At 43.0% G+C, this 18,329-nt stretch overlaps 1 protein-coding gene across 28 annotated transcripts in view; it reads left to right on the top strand.

The window, feature by feature from the left end:
• The window catches only part of BCL2L13 (BCL2 like 13), a 96,973-nt gene extending 81,112 nt beyond the window's left edge, over positions 1–15,861 (top strand). For 27 of the 28 annotated variants that reach the window (XR_012419030.1, XR_012419031.1, XR_012419028.1 and 24 more), the window contains one exon: positions 13,363–15,861. Coding sequence is in view for 24 of the 28 variants with exons in the window: in XM_074004523.1 (XP_073860624.1) it covers positions 13,363–14,220 (858 nt within the window). In the remaining 4 variants the exon portion in view is untranslated. Of the gene's footprint in view, positions 1–657; positions 706–13,362 lie in introns of those variants that run through there. The other variant, XM_065522534.2, reaches the window with a different exon arrangement.
• The last annotated feature ends 2,468 nt before the right edge of the window (positions 15,862–18,329 follow it).

The raw sequence follows: 18,329 nt of genomic DNA, 5'->3' as shown, positions 1-18,329 counted from the left end.
CAGCCATGATGGAACTTTTGAAATTTCCATTTTACTTATTTTAGAACCCTAAAGGTCTGTTTTCTGAGAACTAAAATTCTTAGTGTTTTCGTTATGGCTCTTGTTTTTGTTTCAGTTTTTGCTTATTTAGTCAGTCATTGCTATTAGAGGCTCTGTTTTTAGAAGTGCAGATAAGTAACCTTTGAGGATGCCTATCAGTTGTCACTTGAGACCTCTCTGACCACTGGACAACCTTTCTGTTGGAAGAACTGTGTAATTGTAAGGCTACATCTAGGCCGGGCGCGGTGGCTCAAGCCTGTAATCCCAGCACTTTGGGAGGCCGAGACGGGCGGATCATGAGGTCAGGAGATCAAGACCATCCTGGCTAACACGGTGAAACCCCGTCTCTACTAAAAAATACAAAAAACTAGCCGGGCGAGGTGGCAGGCGCCTGTAGTCCCAGCTACTCGGGAGGCTGAGGCAGGAGAATGGTGTAAACCCGGGAGGCGGAGCTTGCAGTGAGCTGAGATCGGCACTCCAGCCTGGGCGGCATAGCGAGACTTCGTCTCAAAAACAAACAAACAAACAAACAAACAAAAAAAGGCTACATCTTTTGACATGGCATGAAAACAGATTACAAAACTTGTGGAGTATGAATAGAAAGTGAGAGCAGAGGTGACTCCAAGATTAAGAATGAAGAACATAAATTATGTTCCTTGTCTCCAAGTAAGTCAAGTTTGGTGGTGGGAGTTTAATAACATATTTTGAGGGTTTTTTTTTTTTTGGTGAAAAATTTTTAATGTAAGTGAAAGACTAAGAAGCGTACACTGTTTTAAGCCACTTGTAGTGAAGTAACTGATGTTCTTTGACTATTTTTCATAACTCTGAAATGCAAATTATTTGATAAAATTGGATGATCTTACTTGCTTCTCATGGTGAGACTGTGACAGATTTACTCAATATTGAGTAAATCTGTATATTGTATATTGACTTTCCCAACTTGTTCTTCACTTAACAAAAAGACTTAGCCCAGTTTTAAAATGTTGGTAGTTTCAGTAATGAAAAAAGTTTAATCCTCCTCAATGCCTCATCACTTTCCTGTTAGCGACATTACAGAGATTTGAGGATGGAGGATTACACAGCTGCTAAGCCATAGTATTGGTTTCTCATTTGGAGATTTGGAAAGAGCAAATAAATAACGGAAGTGGACTATAGTTAATAAGGGACAAATGGGAACTTTGTGCTACCTGATACTACCCTTTTCTTCTTCCTTGTAAAATTATTCTGTACGTGAGCCTTTCTTTCTGATCTTCACAAAATGGAGGTTTTTGAAGAGATGACTTAATAAGCAGATAAGCCTTTGGGTATATAAATTATACGACACAGTAATTCCTTAGTAACAGATGTTAGAGGATCTGTGTGACTCATTCAGATTATGTTCTGGCAAAAAGATAGGTAAATACAACTTTACAGGAAAACTTAGCTTAACTGTTGATATGGCTTTGGTGAGCGGGTTCTTCTCCGTCTTGGACCTCCAGTCTTTCAGGAAGGTTACAGAAATCATTCCCTAAGTAAACAGTAGCCATTTTAATTCATGTTGCCTACTGTGATTCTTTGTTATTGGTGACTTACCAAGAATCAGCAAATTTTGGGATATTACTGAAGTGATTGTAAATATTCAGTGGATGAAGTGATTTACCTTGTAGTTACTGAAATGTCTAAATCATCTTACCTCTGCCTGTTCATTGTGCCAGAGTATGTATGGGCTTCAGGTATGAGAGAGACCAAGAATAAGGTTAAATCGATTACAGCAGAATTATACCCTTTTACATTTAACCAGATATAACGCCTGGGTCCTACCTTTATTAAGGATTCTAATTTAATTGTTACAGGTTGTAATGTGCATCTAGGCAGCAAAGTTTGAGGACCTCGATGTTATATAATCTCCCCAACTGCATAACAGACTCCTGAAGCAGAGATTATAATAATCTTACATTTCTGTCTTGTCTTCTATCAAACAGAGTGTGACTATGAATTTATTAGATTGCTGATTCTATACTTGCTAGTTAAACATACCCTAAACATAAAAGAGCCAATTATTTAGTTGCTCAAACTAAACAAATATCAAGAAAGCCATGGTAAAGTACAGTTCTTTAGTAGGTATTGTAGAATATAGAGCCCCTCAATTTATGATGGGGGCACATTCCTATAAACCCATCATAAGTTGAAAATGCCTTTTTTTTTTTTTTTTTTTTTGAGATGGAGTCTTGCTCTGTCGCCAGGCTGGAGTGCAGTGGTGCGATCTCAGCTCACTGCAACTTCCGCCTCCCGGATTCAAGTGATTCTCCTGCCTCAGCCTCCCGAGTAGCTGGGACTACAGGCATGCACCACCATGCCCAGCTAATTTTTGTATTAGTAGAGACTGGGTTTCACGATGTTGGCGAGGATGGTCTCCATCTCTTGACCTTATGATCTACCTGCCTCAGCCTCCCAAAGTGCTGGGATTACAGGCATGAACCATTGCGCCCAGCCGAAATGGCATTCAATACTCTGATAAACCCATGGTGAAGTCAAAATATTGTTAAGTGGAACCATCATAAGTTGGGGACTGTCTATACAAAGAAAAAAACATGGGCCAGGCGTGGTGGCTTATGCTTGTAATCCCAACAGTTTGGGAGGCCGAAGCGGGCGAATCACTTGAAGTCAGGAGTTCCAGACCAGCTTGGCCAACACCATGGTGAAACACCATTTCTACCAAAAGTATTTTTAAAAAAAAATTAGCCAAGTGTGATGGTGCACACCTGTAATCCCAGCTACTTAGGAGGCTGAGGCAGGAGAATCGCTTGAACTCGGGAGGTGGAGGTTGCAGCGAGCCAAGATCGTACCACTGCACTCCAGCCTGGATGACAGAGTGAAACTCCATCTCAAAAAACAAACAAAAAAAAAAAGGTAGTTGTGAGGTAAAGTAGGGCTTAATCAGGGAAGGCTTTGTAAAGACATATGGTCACATCTTGAAGGAAGTAAAGGACTTGCGTTGTAAAGCAGCCAAGGATTCGTTAGCTCAGCTTAGGTAGCTTGGGGGGACCATGACTCAGTAACAAAAGGCCTCTGCTAGAACGTAGTGTTGTTATGTTTTGAATTTTGTGTGTTTGAACCATTTATGATATATCCTAAACTGAGCTTTGGTTATGCTCTGAGATTATTCAGTCCTGTTCAGACCTTCAGTGAATGTCTTTCTTCTTTGTTTATAGTAGAAGTTGGAAAACATATATTTCGTCGTTAGAGAGACTTGCAGGTCAAGAATGGCAGGTTATGATACATATTATATTGCACATAAAGAATGTTCTGGCCGGGCGCAGTGGCTCAAGCCTGTAATCCCAGCACTTTGGGAGGCCGAGACGGGCGGATCACGAGGTCAGGAGATCGAGACCATCCTGGCTCACCCAGTGAAACCCCGTCTCTAATAAAAAATACAAAAAACTGGTCAGGCGAGGTGGCGGGCGCCTGTAGTCCCAGCTACTCGGGAGGCTGAGGCAGAAGAATGGAGTAAACCCGGGAGGCGGAGCTTGCAGTGAGCTGAGATCCGGCCACAGCACTCCAGCCTGGGTGACAGAGCGAGACTCCATCTCAAAAAAAAAAAAAAAAAAAAAAGGGATATTCTGTCTGGGAATGGTGGCTCATGCCTGTAATCCCAGCACTTTGGGTGGATCACTGGAGCCCAGAAATTTGAGACCAGTCTGGGCAACATAGCAAGACCTCATCTCTACTAAAAATCATAAGGAAAAGAAAATAATGTTTCATCTATGTGGGCAAAGTATGCAAAGATGCAGAAAGAGAAGTGACAGCTATTCAATGGAAAAGACCCCAGGTTCAAGAACTGGGCCAGCCTTACTAAGTTTCCAAAGACTTCAGTGTTAATTACGTGTGTGTGTGTGTGTGTGTATATATATATATATTTTTTTTTTTTTTTTTTTTTTCTTGAGATAGGTTCTTGGTCATCCAGGCTGGAGGACAGTGGTGCAAACTTGGCTCACTACAACCTCCACCTCCCAGGCTCTAGGGATCCTCCTACCTCAGCCTCCCGAGTAGCTGGGACTACAGGCATGCGCAACCACTCCTGGCCAATTTTTGTAATTTTTGTATTTTTTGTAGAGACAGAATCTCACTATGTTGCCCAGGCTAGTCTCAAACTCCTGGGCTCAAACAACCCACCTACCTCAGCCTCCCAAAGTGCTGGGATTATAGGCCTCAGCCACTGCACCCAACCTATATTAATATAACTATACATAACATTTCATTATATTAATATAATATGTATTGAATCCTATGAGGCACATGGGAAGAGTGTGGCTGAGAAAAGAAACCAGTGCAACAAAAATATTATAAAAATATATCCTTAGTCTCAAGGAGCTTATAGTTAGGGATATAAGGCAGATCCACACTATTTCCTGTATGTTTTATAGCAAGGAGTAACAGATAAATCCTATGAGTTTAGAAGTAACAAGAAGGATTCAGATGGGCAGAATTGGGAGAGCATTCTGGATTTTCTGGATTGATGGGACAGTGTGACTTCAGTCACTCTGTTTGGGGTTGGAATTGTCTTTAGCACCAGTGCTGTGTGACCTTGAACAGTGAAGACACAGGTGCAGCTCGGAGGTATGGAAATACAGAGATGAATGAAGAGTGCTACCTAACAGTACTTGATGTTTAGAGCTTTTATATCAAAGATGGGACCAACTTTCCTATCATCCAAGCATTTATTGAGCATTACTCTTTGCTCAGCATATGTTAGGCATTACCTGGGGGATAACAAAGAAGTTGAAGGCATGTTTTCTCCCTTGAAGTATTTATGGTGTCGTTGAGAAGATGACTAATACATGTGAAAAAATTAGAAGTATGGTACAAAATAGATATTGTGATACTTTGTGTGGCCCAGACTCAGTGCTGTCTAGGAGTTGAGGAGAAATAAGAGAGGAAGATTGAATACAGTGGAATTTAAGCCAGACCCTGATGGAGCCAGATAAGGGGTCTTAAATTGGAGTCCATAGATGTGCTTCAGGGAGTCTAAAATTTCCCCTAAAATGGTATGCTGCTTTGTATGAAAGCACAGTTTTAAGGCAGAGAGGTCTTAATACCTTTCATCATATTTGCAAAACCTTTTCTGCTCCCCTAAAATTTTAATACCAGTATCTATATGAATAAGGAGACAGCGCTTGGGAATTTAGTGTGGCATTTATAGGGCACAATGAGTCACATTGCCAAGATAAGCCTCCCCTCCCAGAGGGAGCACCTAGTACACAATTACAGAGAGATGTGGGTTAAATGACAGCCCTAGTGATAGTGAAGATTGACTTTGCCTCCTCTAATGCCCTTCACACTGCTGTAGCCTTTCAAAAATTTATGTTGGGTTTCCTAGGAAAACATTAATGTGCTCAAGAAGGGATAATGTATCATTCTAAATATTGTATGAATTTGCCCGCTTGCTTTTTAACTGAAAGAGTCAAAATTATAAATAGACTTCAAATGTAGAACTACTTTATTTCGTAACATTCAAACTAAGCCTTTATGTAATGGCCGGATGGTACCTTAGATTCATCTTTTCTCCTCTAAGTAATTGGGGGTGTGTATGAGGTGCCATATTGTGGGACAGGGTCTTGAATTCATGTCTCAGCAAGACCGAGGGGGAAACATGGACCTTTTATGAGGTAGAGGCAATGTTTTATATGAAGACAGGCGCTGATATTTTACTTCTCGTTCTTTGGCCTAATCTTTCCTCCTCCTCCAGCTCCAGCTTTGCCTTTCTTCACTCCCTGTCCTGTGCTTTGGCATGCTGAAGAGCCAGTAGTCTGCATATACAATGATATTTTTCAGCACCGTGTTTTTGTTTATGCTTTTCCTTCTGCCTGGAATATCTTGCTCATCTTTGATCTGCTGGTTTTCTCTTTCATTCTTTAAGATCCAACTTTGGCCAGGCACAGTGGCTCACACCTGTAATCCCAGCTCTTTGGGAGGCCGAGATGGGTGGATCTCTTGAGGTCAGGAGTTCAAAACCAGCCTGGCCAACATGGTGAAAACCCATCTTTAGTAAAAATACAAAAATTAGAAAAGTTAGCCAGGTGTGGTGGCAGGCAGCCTGGGCAACAGAGTGAGACTCCATCTCAAAAAAAAAAAAAAAAAAAGATCCAACGTTGTTGTTCTGTCTTCCATGAATCTCTCATGTTCCCAGAGTACCCTGTTTGTCTCCATTGCTATTTTTATTATTTTTTTTTTTTTTACAAAGATGGGGTCTTACCATCTTACCCAGGTGGTCTCTAACTCCTGGGCTCAAGCTTATCGTCCTGCCTGGGCCTCTAAAAGTGCTGGGATTTCAGGCATGAGACAGCAATGCCCGGCCTCTGTTACTGTATTTTAAACTCTTTGAAGGTAGAGATTGTTGTATTACCAGCACCTAAAGAGCACAGTTCCTGATGATAAGAAGTCAGGAATTGGAGAAATCCAATATGATTTCCAGATTTTTGGCTTAAATTACTGTTTTGTTTTGTTTTTTTTACATCATCCAAGTTGGATTGCAGGCCTTTCGGAGTCTTTGCATTGCTTCTGATGAAAGATAACGACTGAGGCTAGGCATGGTGGCTTAAGCCTATAATCCTAACACTTTGGGAGGCCGAAGCAGGCAGATTGCTTAAGATCAGGAATTTGAGAGCAGCCTGGGCAACATGGCAAAACCCCGTCTCTACAAAAAATGTAAAAATTAGCCAGTCGTGATGGGGCATGCCTGTGGTCCTGGCTACTCTGAAGGCTGAGGCAGGAGGGTTGCTTGAGCCCTGTGGGCAGAGGTTGCAGTGAGCTGTGTTCTCGCCACTGCACTCTAGCCTGGGCAACAGAGAGAGACTCTGTCTCAAAAAGAAGAGAAGAGAAAAGAACAGGAGGGGAGGGGAGGGGAGGATTGCTTGTATTAGAATAATACAGGGAGGGAGGAAGAGAAAAGAAGATTGCTTATATTAGAGTAATACCAGAAAATGTTGATGGAAGGGAAGAGATAGATTTAGATGTTAGAAGATATATTTAGGAATAAATATATTAAGATATATTTAGTACTTAATGATTAAATAAAAGGGGAAGATGATGAGATAGATGCTCGCTAAAATATTAGGTGTGGGGTAAGACAGAAATGATGTGGAGTTAGTACTTGTAGTTCATAGTCTTCAGTACGACAAGCATCTCTTCTGGCTGGCTGTATGGCGTGAGCTCTGCAGCTGATGGGCGTGTAGACATCATGTACTGCATTTGCTTGTGAGGTACTCTTTGTTAGCGTTCATTATTGATGATGGTCCCAGAAATGTGTAATGGTTTTACATTATGCCTCTACTAATGAAAATGTAATGAGAGTTTGAAAGAGATGAAATCCCGTAAGATCATAGCAGTGACAGTCTGTTTTAGTCATGCGGGGTTTGAAGTCTGGGAAAGGAATCCATATGAGGAATGGCACTGATGGCAGAGATCTTTTAAAAAGATTTTAAAAAATTATTAATTAGCATAGACTACTGGTTCCTCTCATAGAACTACTTTTTAGGATGCCTTGTTTATCTCCCTGTTTCCTTTAGTCTCAACCTAATTACAAGCCCCTTACGATTATATCAGTATCTAATTTTGTAGCAGTCTTATTTAAGACTTAAAAACCTGCCAGGCATGGTGGCTCATGCCTGTAATCCCAGTACTTTGGAAGGCTGAGGTGGTGGATCACTTGAGATCAGGAGTTCAAGTGAGCAAGGCTCTGTCTCAAAAAAAATAAATAAATTCTCACAATCCAACATAAAAACACAACTCAATTTAAAAATAGGGAAAAGATTTGAATTAGACATCATCCTAAAGAAAATATACAAATGGCCAATTAGCACATGAAAAAATGTTCAACATCATTATTTTCAGAATGTTTTGGAATTCCAAGAATATTTAGAAATATTTTTCTAATTTTTTTGGAAAATAATTTGACATAAAATTACCATATGATCTGGCAGTTTTGCTCCTGCTGTATTCAAAATAACAAAAGCATTCAGACAAAAACTAGTATGTGGACATTTATAACAACACTATTCTAAAAGGTAGAATCAACCCAAATGTTCACCAGCTAATTAATAAGTAAAATGTGGTGCCTACATACAGTGAAATATTATTCTCAGCCATAAAGAAGAATGAAGTACTTACTGCCGGGTGCGGTGGCTCACACCTGTGGGAGGCCGAGGCGGGTGGATCATGAGATCAAGAGATCGAGACCATCCTGGCCAACTTGGTGAAGCCCCGTCTCTACTAAAAATACAAAAATTAGCCAGGCGTGGTGGTGGGCGCCTGTAATCCCAGCTGCTCAGGAGGCTGAGGCAGCATATTCGCTGGAACCCAGGAGGCGGAGGTTGCAGTGAGCCGAGATCACGCCACTGCGCTCCAGCCTGGCGAAAGAATGAGACTCCATCTCAAAAAAAAAAAAAAAAAAAAAAGAATGACGTACTGATACATGCTACAACATGGGTGGGCCTTGAAAACATTATGCTAAGTGGAAGCAACCAGACACAAAAGGCTGTATTGTGTGACTCCATTTATACCTCTCAGAACAGGCAATCCATAGAGGTAGAACGTAGATTAGTGATTGCCCGGTGATGAAAAAGGGGAGAATGGAGAGTGACTACCAAAAGGTGTCTTTCTGGGATGATGGGAATTTTCTGGTAATTCTGGTGGTTACACAACACTGTGAATATACTAAAAACCACTGAATGGTACACCTAGAAATTGTGGGTTTCATTTTCTTTCTTTCTTTCTTTCGAGACAGGGTCTTGTTCTGTCATTCAGGCTGTAGTACAGTGGCACGATCATGGCTCACCGTAGCCTTGACCTTCCGGGGTCAAGTGATTCTCCCACCTCAGCCTCCTGAGTAGCTGGGACTACAGGTGTACATCACCACGCCCAGCTAATTTTTAAATTTTTTTAATTTTTCTTTTTCTGAGACGGAGTTTCACTCTTGTTGTCCAGGCTGGAGTGCAATGGCGCGATCTCGGCTCACCACAGCCTCCATTTCCCAGGTTCAGGTGATTCTCCTGCCTCAGCATCCCGAGTAGCTGGGATTACAGGCACGTGCCACCACGCCTGGCTGATTTTTGTATTTTTTAGTAGAGGCGGAGTTTCGCCATGTTAACCAGGCTGGTCTTGAACTCCTGACCTCAGGTGATCTGCCCACCTCAGCCTCCCAAAGTGTTGGGATTACAGGCGTGAACCACCACGCCCAGCCAAGAAATTTTTATGATGCACACTTTTCTTGTTCCCTTGCCCCTTAGAAATAACTCATAATGGTTTGGTGTACATTTTTCTAAACATGTGTTTTGCTTATATAAACATTTTATTATGTATAAATGTATGCAAATAAGTAGAGATATATATATATATCTATAGAGAGATATATACATATATATATATATATATGTGCATTTAGTAAATAGGATCCATTTTTCCAGAGTTATCTTTGCCACAAATCATGTGACCTTGTATATCTAGTTCTGGATTCTATTTTATTTAATTGGTCTAATTGCCTCTTTGTGTTTTTTTGGGAATTGAGACAAGGTCTCGCTCTGTCATCCAGGCTGGACTACAGTGGCACGATCATAGCTCAGTGCAGACGCAAACTCCTAGGCTCAAGGGAGCATCCCATTTCAGCCTCCTGAGTTGAGTAGATGGGACTGCAGGCGCCATCACACCTGGCCAGTTGTGTGTGTGTGTGTGTGTGTGTATGCGTGTGTGTGGAGACGATGTCCTACTGTGTTGCTCAGGCTTGTCTTGAACTCCTGGCCTCAAGCAATCCTCCCACCTCAGCTTCCCAAAGTGCTGGGATTACAGGTGTGAACCACTGTGCCCAGCCAGGTCTATTTTTAAGCTCTTACATACTTATATAGTCTTAATCAGTGTACCTTTGTAATGAGTTGAGTGTCAGCTTGTTTTTCAAGATCAGCTAAATTTCCTTAGCCTTTTTAAATTGCTACATAGATTTTAGAATTGGTTGTCAATTTCCATAAGAAAAAACCTGGTGGGATTTTATATTGGAGATTGTAGTGAACCAAAGGGTTAATTTGGGAATAGTTGACATCTTTACAATAGTTTTCCAATCTGTGAGCATGATCTATATATCCCTGTAGGATATCTTTAATTTCTCTCAATAATACTTTGTAGTTTTTTTTTTTTGAGATGGACTCTCGCTCTGTCCCCCAGGCTGGAGTGCAGTGGCGCGATCTTGGCTCACTGAAAGCTCCACCTCCCAGGTTCACGTCATTCTCCTGCCTCAGCCTCCTGAATAGCAGGGACTACAGGCACTCGCCACCACGGCCGGCTAATTTTTTGTATTTTTAGTAGAGACGGGGTTTCACTGCGTTAGCCAGGACAGTCTCGATCTGCTGACCTCGTAATCCACCCACCTCAGCCTCCCAAAGTGCTGGGATTACAGGCGTGAGCCACCATGCCCGGCCTACTTTGTAGTTTTTTATGTACGGGTATTGTACAATATGGGCTTCCTTCCACATTGGACTTAAAAATGTACTTAGTTCTTTTTTAATAGTAGTTAAATACAGGTTAGGATCTCCATGTCTTTTCTTACTTAGCTGAACCAAACCCTCCCTGTGTCTCTCTCTATTTGTCTCTCTCCCTCTCCCTTTCTCCCTCCTGAACGCATCCTCTTCTGGACCATTCCAGTGGTCCTTACCCTGAGGCTGGGGCAAGCTGTCATCCTCAAAAGCTTGGAGGCCTAGAAGCCCTTTCTCTCTTCCAAGCCAATGGGCCCTCCAATTTTCCTAATTGTATACTACAGTATTGTAATTTTTAAAGACATATTTTACTTTCAAATTTTGTATTATCTCTATTTAGAAGAGATGGAGGAGGAAGGAAAAGTTTGTAAATTACCTTCTTTAGCCAAGGAAAGGTATTGTTTCCAATTGTTTACACCTTCTTATTGTCCCATCCAGTTGGTATTTTAAAATAGCTCTTTGTCCTACCACCCATACCACCAAAAACAACAATTAAAATGACAACACAAACATTAACAAGTTATGAAATAGCAAAACTTACTGATTACTTCCTATATACAAAGTACTAATCTAAGCCCTATAAATACTGTACCTTGGGCCGGGCGTGGTGGCTCATGCCTGTAATCCCAGCACTTTGGGAGACCGACAAGGGCGGATCACGAGGTCAAGAGATTGAGACCATCCTGGCCAACATGGTGAAACCCCGTCTCTACTAAAAATACAAATATTAGCTGGGCATGGTGGCGTGCGCCTGTAGTCCCAGCTACTTGGGAGGCTGAGGCAGGAGAATCACTTGAACCTGGGAGATGGAGGTTGCATTGAGCCAGGATCGCTCCACTGCACTCCAGTCTGGTGACAGAGCCGAGACTCCGTCTCAAAAAACAAAAACAAAAACAAAAAAAAACAAAAAACCAAAAGAAAAAACTATACCTCATTTAAAAAGTGGACTCAGGTACGGGTGTGGTGGCTCACACGTATAATCTCAGCACTTTGGGACACCCGAGGTAGGAGAATTGCTTGAAGCCAGAGTTTGAGACCAGCCGGGCAACATAGAGAGACTCATCTCTACAAAAAATAAAAAAACTTAGCCGAGTGCAGTGGCCCATGCTGTTACTCCCAGCTACTCAGGAGGCTGAGAGGATCCCCTGGGGCCAGAAGGTTGAGGCCACAGTGAGCTATGATCCTGCCACTGCACTTCAGCCTGTGTGACAGAGCAAGACCCCAACTCTAAAAATAAAAACAATCCTACCTAGTCAGTCATCCCCCTTTTATTTGTGAAGAAATTGAAATCTGAAAGTCCAAGCAAGGTGTCCGGATTCGCACAGCTGGTGCACAGTTGGAGCTGGATACAAGCCAGTTGTTTTTGATTGTGAATGTTGTGGTCATGCCGTATTATTTTACCCCCCTGCTTATTCCATACTCATAGAACATGCTTGATGCTTACCATGGCCTCTGAAGTGGTTGGAGCAAGGGTTGCGGTAGAATGTGGTGCAGTATGATGCCAACATCATGGTCGTGTGATTTATTTGTATTTTTTCCTTTTTTATGGGGCTGATAGACTTCTGATTTATATTAGATCCTTGATATATGTAGAAAGTTTTTGGTCTTGGTTGAAGAATGAAATTATTCTACTTCAGACGAATAGCAACCATCATCGTAAAATGAAGTAGAAATTAATTGCTTTACATATTCTATTCAGATTCCCTGTAGCTTTTATGAGTGTTGTCTAGCCTTTGGATGACAATTTCTGTACATCTCGGTGACCTGCCATTCCATTGGTTCTCTTTCTGTCCTTTTATTGTGCCTTACTTACCCTCTGGGTTGGCCTAGCCCCTTGTGCATACACCTGTCATAAAGCTTTCTGTATCGTATTGAAGTTATTCATATGTCAGTCTTCACAGCTGCCTAGTAAATTCTGTAAGAATAGACCCATTCTTCCTCATAGCCCTTGTGCCTGACACAGCCGTGATAAGCAGTAGGCACGCGGTGGCCTGTTATTAATAGACATAGACACACAGCCTGCGCTGTAGGGCTTTATTGCTTTCACTCAGACTTCCTGAAGAAAGAAGCAAGAGTCTCTGTGTCTGCAGCATCTCTCCATTCTGGCTTTGCTATCAGAGGAATTTTAAAGCAAAGCTCTGATTGCAATTTTGTACCTCAGAGATGTCAGTGACAAACCATCGCCTGTTGGATGAAGTCCGTATTTCTTGGCTCTCTGTCATTCAGGTTTCTCCATGGTCCTGTCCTCACTGACCTTCTATTCTTCACGTGCACTCTGCATTCATTAAACAGGGCTGTGTCCTTATCCTCTGTTTTTCTGTCTCTGTGCTTTGGCCTGCATTGTGTCTTCTGTGTACCCTTCGCCTGCCAAAATCTTACCCGCTCTTCAGATGCCTGATAGAAATGCTAGTCCCTCCGTGAAGCTTTCTGTGATCTCCCTGCTTTCTCTGACCTCTACCCAAAGAGGTCTTTTTCCCATCTGAACTGTTTTTTCTTCTTCTTCTAAGGAAAGCAGCACTGCCATATGAACTCTTAACAGCACTTTCACTATGACACAGCATTATTTTTATACCCTACTAAGTGATACATTCCTTGAGCACAAGGTCTTGCCTTTGTTTTCTCTGCTATTTTGCATTAATTACTGCATTGAACATACAGGGTGAGTATCCCTCATCCAAAGTGCTTGGGATCAGAAGTGTTTTGGATTTTAATTTTTTTTTTTTTTTTTGGAATGTTTAAACTTCAGTTTAGGAAGGAATTTGCTTTACAGATTGATGTTTATTTTTTAAATAGATTTTTATTATTGACACTTGTCCTTCGTTTCTAGGGCACTGTGTTTAGTCTTGAGTCGGAGGAGGAGGAATACCCTGGAATCACTGCAGAAGATAGCAATGACATTTATATCCTGCCCAGCGACAACTCTGGACAGGTCAGTCCCCCAGAGTCTCCAACTGTGACCACTTCCTGGCAGCCCGAGAGCTTACCTGTCTCGCTGTCAGCTAGCCAGAGCTGGCACACAGAAAGCCTACCAGTCTCTCTAGGCCCTGAGTCCTGGCAGCAGATTGCAATGGATCCTGAAGAAGTGAAAAGCTTAGACAGCAATGGAGCTGGAGAGAAGAGTGAGAACAACTCCTCTAATTCTGACATCGTGCACGTGGAGAAAGAAGAAGTGCCCGAGGGCATGGAAGAGGCTGCTGTGGCTTCTGTGGTCTTGCCAGCGGGGGAGCTGCCAGAGGCCCTCCCTGAAGCCCCAGCCCCCTTGCTTCCACATATCACTGCCACCTCCTTGCTGGGGACAAGGGAACCTGACACAGAAGTGATCACAGTGGAGAAATCCAGCCCTGCTACATCCCTGTTTGTAGAACTTGATGAAGAAGAGGTGAAAGCAGCAACAGTTGAACCTACTGAAGTGAAGGAGGTGGTCCCCGCGCCGGAACCTACAGAAACGCTGCTGAGTGAGAAGGAGACAAACGCAAGGGAAGAGAGCCTTGGGGAAGAGCTGTCCCCTCCCGGTGAGATGAAGCCCCTGCTGCTCTCTGAGGGCAAGTCTAGACTGTCCCCCGCCGGCGAGATGAAGCCCCTGCCGCTGTCTGAGGGCAAGTCTATACTGCTGTTTGGAGGCGCTGCTGCTGTTGCCATCCTGGCAATGGCCATCGGGGTAGCCCTGGCTCTGAGAAAGAAATAGAAGGCTTTTCAGGAGAGACAGACAGAAGGATGTAAGGTTGGAGTTGTACTGGCTGGAATTTGAACCTCCAGCAGCTGTCTGGACATTTGTGGAACACTCTGGGATAACTGGGGACTTCTGCTCAACGTGGCAGTGGCATGTTAGGCATGTTAGGGCTTGAGGTGGGGCATTCACGTTCATCTGACTGTAAATCCCAAGGGCCTCGGCTCATGCTAAATTGAGAAAACTTAGGGGTAAAGCCCCCCTCCAGGACAGGGTTTCCCAGCCTTGGCACTAGTGATATTCTGATCATTCTCTGTGGTGGGATGTTCAGCAGCATCCCTGGCCTCCACCCACTAGATGCCAGTGGCACACCCCTCCCAGAGATGACAACCGAAAATGTCTCTAGACATTGCCACATGTCCCTGGTGAACATCCCCTGTGGAGACCCACTGCTTTAGCGGAAGAGGGTTTACTTAGGAGGAATTGGGATAGAAATCCCCAGCTGAGAGAGCTTAGCTGTGGGCTCCTCAGCTACTGACTTGTTAGCTCTTAATCCCCTTAGAATTTCATCTTTCCTGATGAGCAGGCTGGGCTCTGCACCCACTCTTTTTTTGCCCCCCCGCCCCTCATCCTGGAGTGTGAGGGTGCTCGCCCGTACTCTCAGCTGCCTCTCAGGGACTGCACTGTTCCTCTTCACCCCCAGGTTCCTGCTAAAATCCCATTAAGGGGGGGTTGCTCTGGACTTCTGCTCAGACCTGTCAAGTCCCCAAAGCTTCCTGCAGCTCCACCTTGTAAAAATGCTGCCTTTAGGAATCTTTGAAATATGTATACAGAGAAAATAACATGAAAGAGACCTGGGGTCCCCACTTGTGAGTGCAATTGCAAGTCAGTCTGCCTAGAGAGACACATTTGTCTTGTGTCAAGGCAGGAGGAACCCCGGATGACCTTCTGAGGTCTCTTCAGCACTTTTCATCAGTGGTCACCACCGCTATGGTTAGTTGCCAGCAACATCTCTGTTGCTGGATGGGCACTGTCTTTAATCCTGGGCTAGTATGTTTTTTCCAATACGTGACCTCAGTCTTACTACTGACCAGTTCTATGGGTCTCTTGCTAGGTGGTAAGGATTTTTATTCTTGGGCTTTTAGAGCCAGTTAGGTCATAACTCTTATGAAATATAGAGTGTCCTCAATATCACTGAAATAAAAAGTAGGAAAAAGAAGCTTGAATGTTAAGACTGAGGCTGCTCTGCAGATTCTAGTTTGGCTTTCAGAGTTCAAGAATGGCAGCATCTTCACCTGAATTCTTCAATGCCAGGGTAATAAACCAGAATAGTCCTAATCAGTATATGCTAGTTGAGCATTGGCATAATTTTCTTTCCTCTGGCTGATCCCAGCCCTGAAGGAAGAGTAAACCTGCATCTCTCCATGCCCAAGGGTCACGACGTCACTATGCAGGGCACATGTGGCTTGGTTTAAAAAGGTCATCTTAGATTTGTCTTAGTAAATGTAATAAATTATTTTTTAGATCCTGAAATTTATAATAAAAATACTTTACCTACCCTGATCACAAAACCTGATGTTTTAAATGTGCTTTCTTTTTGAAATTTATGTTTTCAAATAAAATCTCCCTAAAGCAATACTATTTAAAAATTGGTCAAAACAAGGTCTGGGAGTGTGTTTGTGTGTCTTTCCAGCTTTATCGTGTAGCGTGTCTTCATGTTCTGTGTTTTGGTGTCCCACTGAGGGACTGATGTTTGAAGGGTTTTTGTGTACTTGGATAAGTAATTAGAGGTGAGGGGGGGAATGGGATTAGCGAGGCAACAATTTTTTTCTTCATGGGCTCTGATAGTTGCATTGGATTATTCTGTATTCTAATTGCTATTATTTGTGTGTGCATAGGTGAAGAGCACATACAACTGGTGAGTTCTCTTGATTTTAAAAAAGTGATAAAATCCTTGGAGTTCCAGTATTAACACTTGCCAACTCTGGATCCTCCACTGGCTGAGCAGATTCAAGCGCCGATCGAAGCCAGGTTCATCCCTGAACTGCTGAAAGGAGGTGCTCGTGAGGCTAGGATATTTGAGTCTGTGCTGCCCACAAAAGGAAAGAATAAGGAAGAAATGTGGTATGGAAGTGGCTACTTGCTGCTTTATTTCCCCACCTGTTGAACACTCAGCCACAGTGATTTGGCCAGTTGTATTTTGCTAGGTAATGGAGCTAGTGTTTTCCATTGGCTTTCTCTAGGTAACTCTCGGTCAGCTCCTGAGTTAACAGGATGTGGCAGCATCCCCGTTCTTCCTTCACTTCCTTACCTCATGAGGACTGCTTCCTACTGTGCTCCTGCTTTTTGCTCATACATTTAAAAAACGATTTCTCAAGCTCCCCTTCCTTTTTGGGGGAGGAGCTGATAGTAGGTCATTCCTTCCTGCTTCCAACTTACATACCCTCTAAGTGAAGGTAAAGGAAAGATTCAGTATAAATCCAACTTGTTTATAGAAAAGTTCTTGTTCTTAGACCTCATCTCAACTGCTCTGTTGAAGGTAATGATTTATTGGGGGGAAAAAAACAAAGAATGCCAATTTATCCTCTCTGTATTAAAGTGATAATTCTGGGCCCACAGAAATCAGTCAGTACCTACAGTGTGCCTTAAGGGGACTCTCATTTCCTTCTAGAGAATATTCTAGATCAAGAAATGCAACTGTTGACCTTCTGGGTCACCCATTTCCCTCTCGAGGCATTCTTGAGACCCCTTCTCACCTGCATTTCTGTCCCAGGGATACCAGATACAGCCACTACCTACCTAGGCTTGTCCTGGGGGAGTGAGCCGTGAACCTGGAGACATGGCTTTGACTCACAGCTACTATTAATTTCCTCAGGCTTTGAGCTGATTCCCTCAATAATATGAAAGTAATGCCTGCTCATTTCCTTTCTCCTGAAAGGTATGAGATGTGGACATTTCAGTGTTTGAATTATTTTAAGAGATGTTTTATAGAAATAAAATGTAGCTAAGAAGTTGTTTCCCTTTCTCTTAATTTCTTACATCTTTCCACACACACTTATCTTTCCAAGAATTTGAGGTGGTGATCATATCCATCAAGACGGCCTTGTAGGCTATCAGATTGCTAACAGACACGACTTAGAGCATCTGCCCAAATTCCCACACAAGCATTATCTCATCTAACATCTCAGCGACACGCTGCATACCAGAATGTTTCCTCTTCTCTGGTGCACCAGGACCTGCCCTTAGTGATAATCTCTTGATTATGACATCCATTTGAGTTTAGAGTGTATAATTTTTCCTAAAAAACCTCATGTCAATAATTATACTTTTAGCAAATAGTAGTTGAGCATTTACAACATGCCAGAGATGGTTCTAGTGCTCTCACATGCCTTATTTCACCTTCACAGTTCTAATCACTGTTTGTATTCCTTTTATTCCCATATTACAGAATGAGGAACTTAATCAGAGTTCGTTAGTTGTTTTTTTTTTTTTTTTTGAGACAGTCTCACTCTGTCGCCCAGGCTGGACTGCAGTGGCGCAATCTCGGCTCACTGCAAGCTCTGCCTCCCAGGTTCACGCCATTCTCCTGCCTCAGCCTCCCAAGTAGCTGGGACTACAGGCGCCCGCCACCATGCCCAGCTAATTTGTTTGTATTTTTAGTAGAGATGGGGTTTCACCGTGTTAGCCAGGATGGTCTCGATCTCCTGACCTCGTGATCCGCCCGCCTCAGCCTCCCAAAGTGGTGGGATTACAGGCGTGAGCCACCGCGCCTGGCCCAGAGTTTGTTAGTTTTTCTAATGTCCTCAAGCATAGGAGAGGCAAGGCAATGATTTTGCCGGTTTTTATCCTTTTCCTGGCCCTGCAAAGCAGTATTGGCAGGTCCCCTGCAAACAGTTGCGCCAGTTGTTTACTGCATAAGGACTGACAGGACAAATTCCGATGTGCAGCCTGTGCTCTGCTCGCCATGCTGTGGGCCTTGGGAGAAGGGAAGTCTTAATTTGTACAAAGTCACCATATAGGCTCACTTAAATATTAAGCATGTTCTACTACAGAAAACAAGAGTGAGGGTTAGGTCCAGGACTGGTCTCAGCTTCCAATTATGTAGCTGTTTTCCATGTAGACATTGA

This window comes from Macaca fascicularis, chromosome 10 (assembly GCF_037993035.2).
Source record: "Macaca fascicularis isolate 582-1 chromosome 10, T2T-MFA8v1.1".
Taxonomy (NCBI): domain Eukaryota; kingdom Metazoa; phylum Chordata; class Mammalia; order Primates; family Cercopithecidae; genus Macaca; species Macaca fascicularis.
Note: the sequence above shows the minus strand (reverse complement) of the source record. Positions and strands in the feature narration are given on the sequence as shown.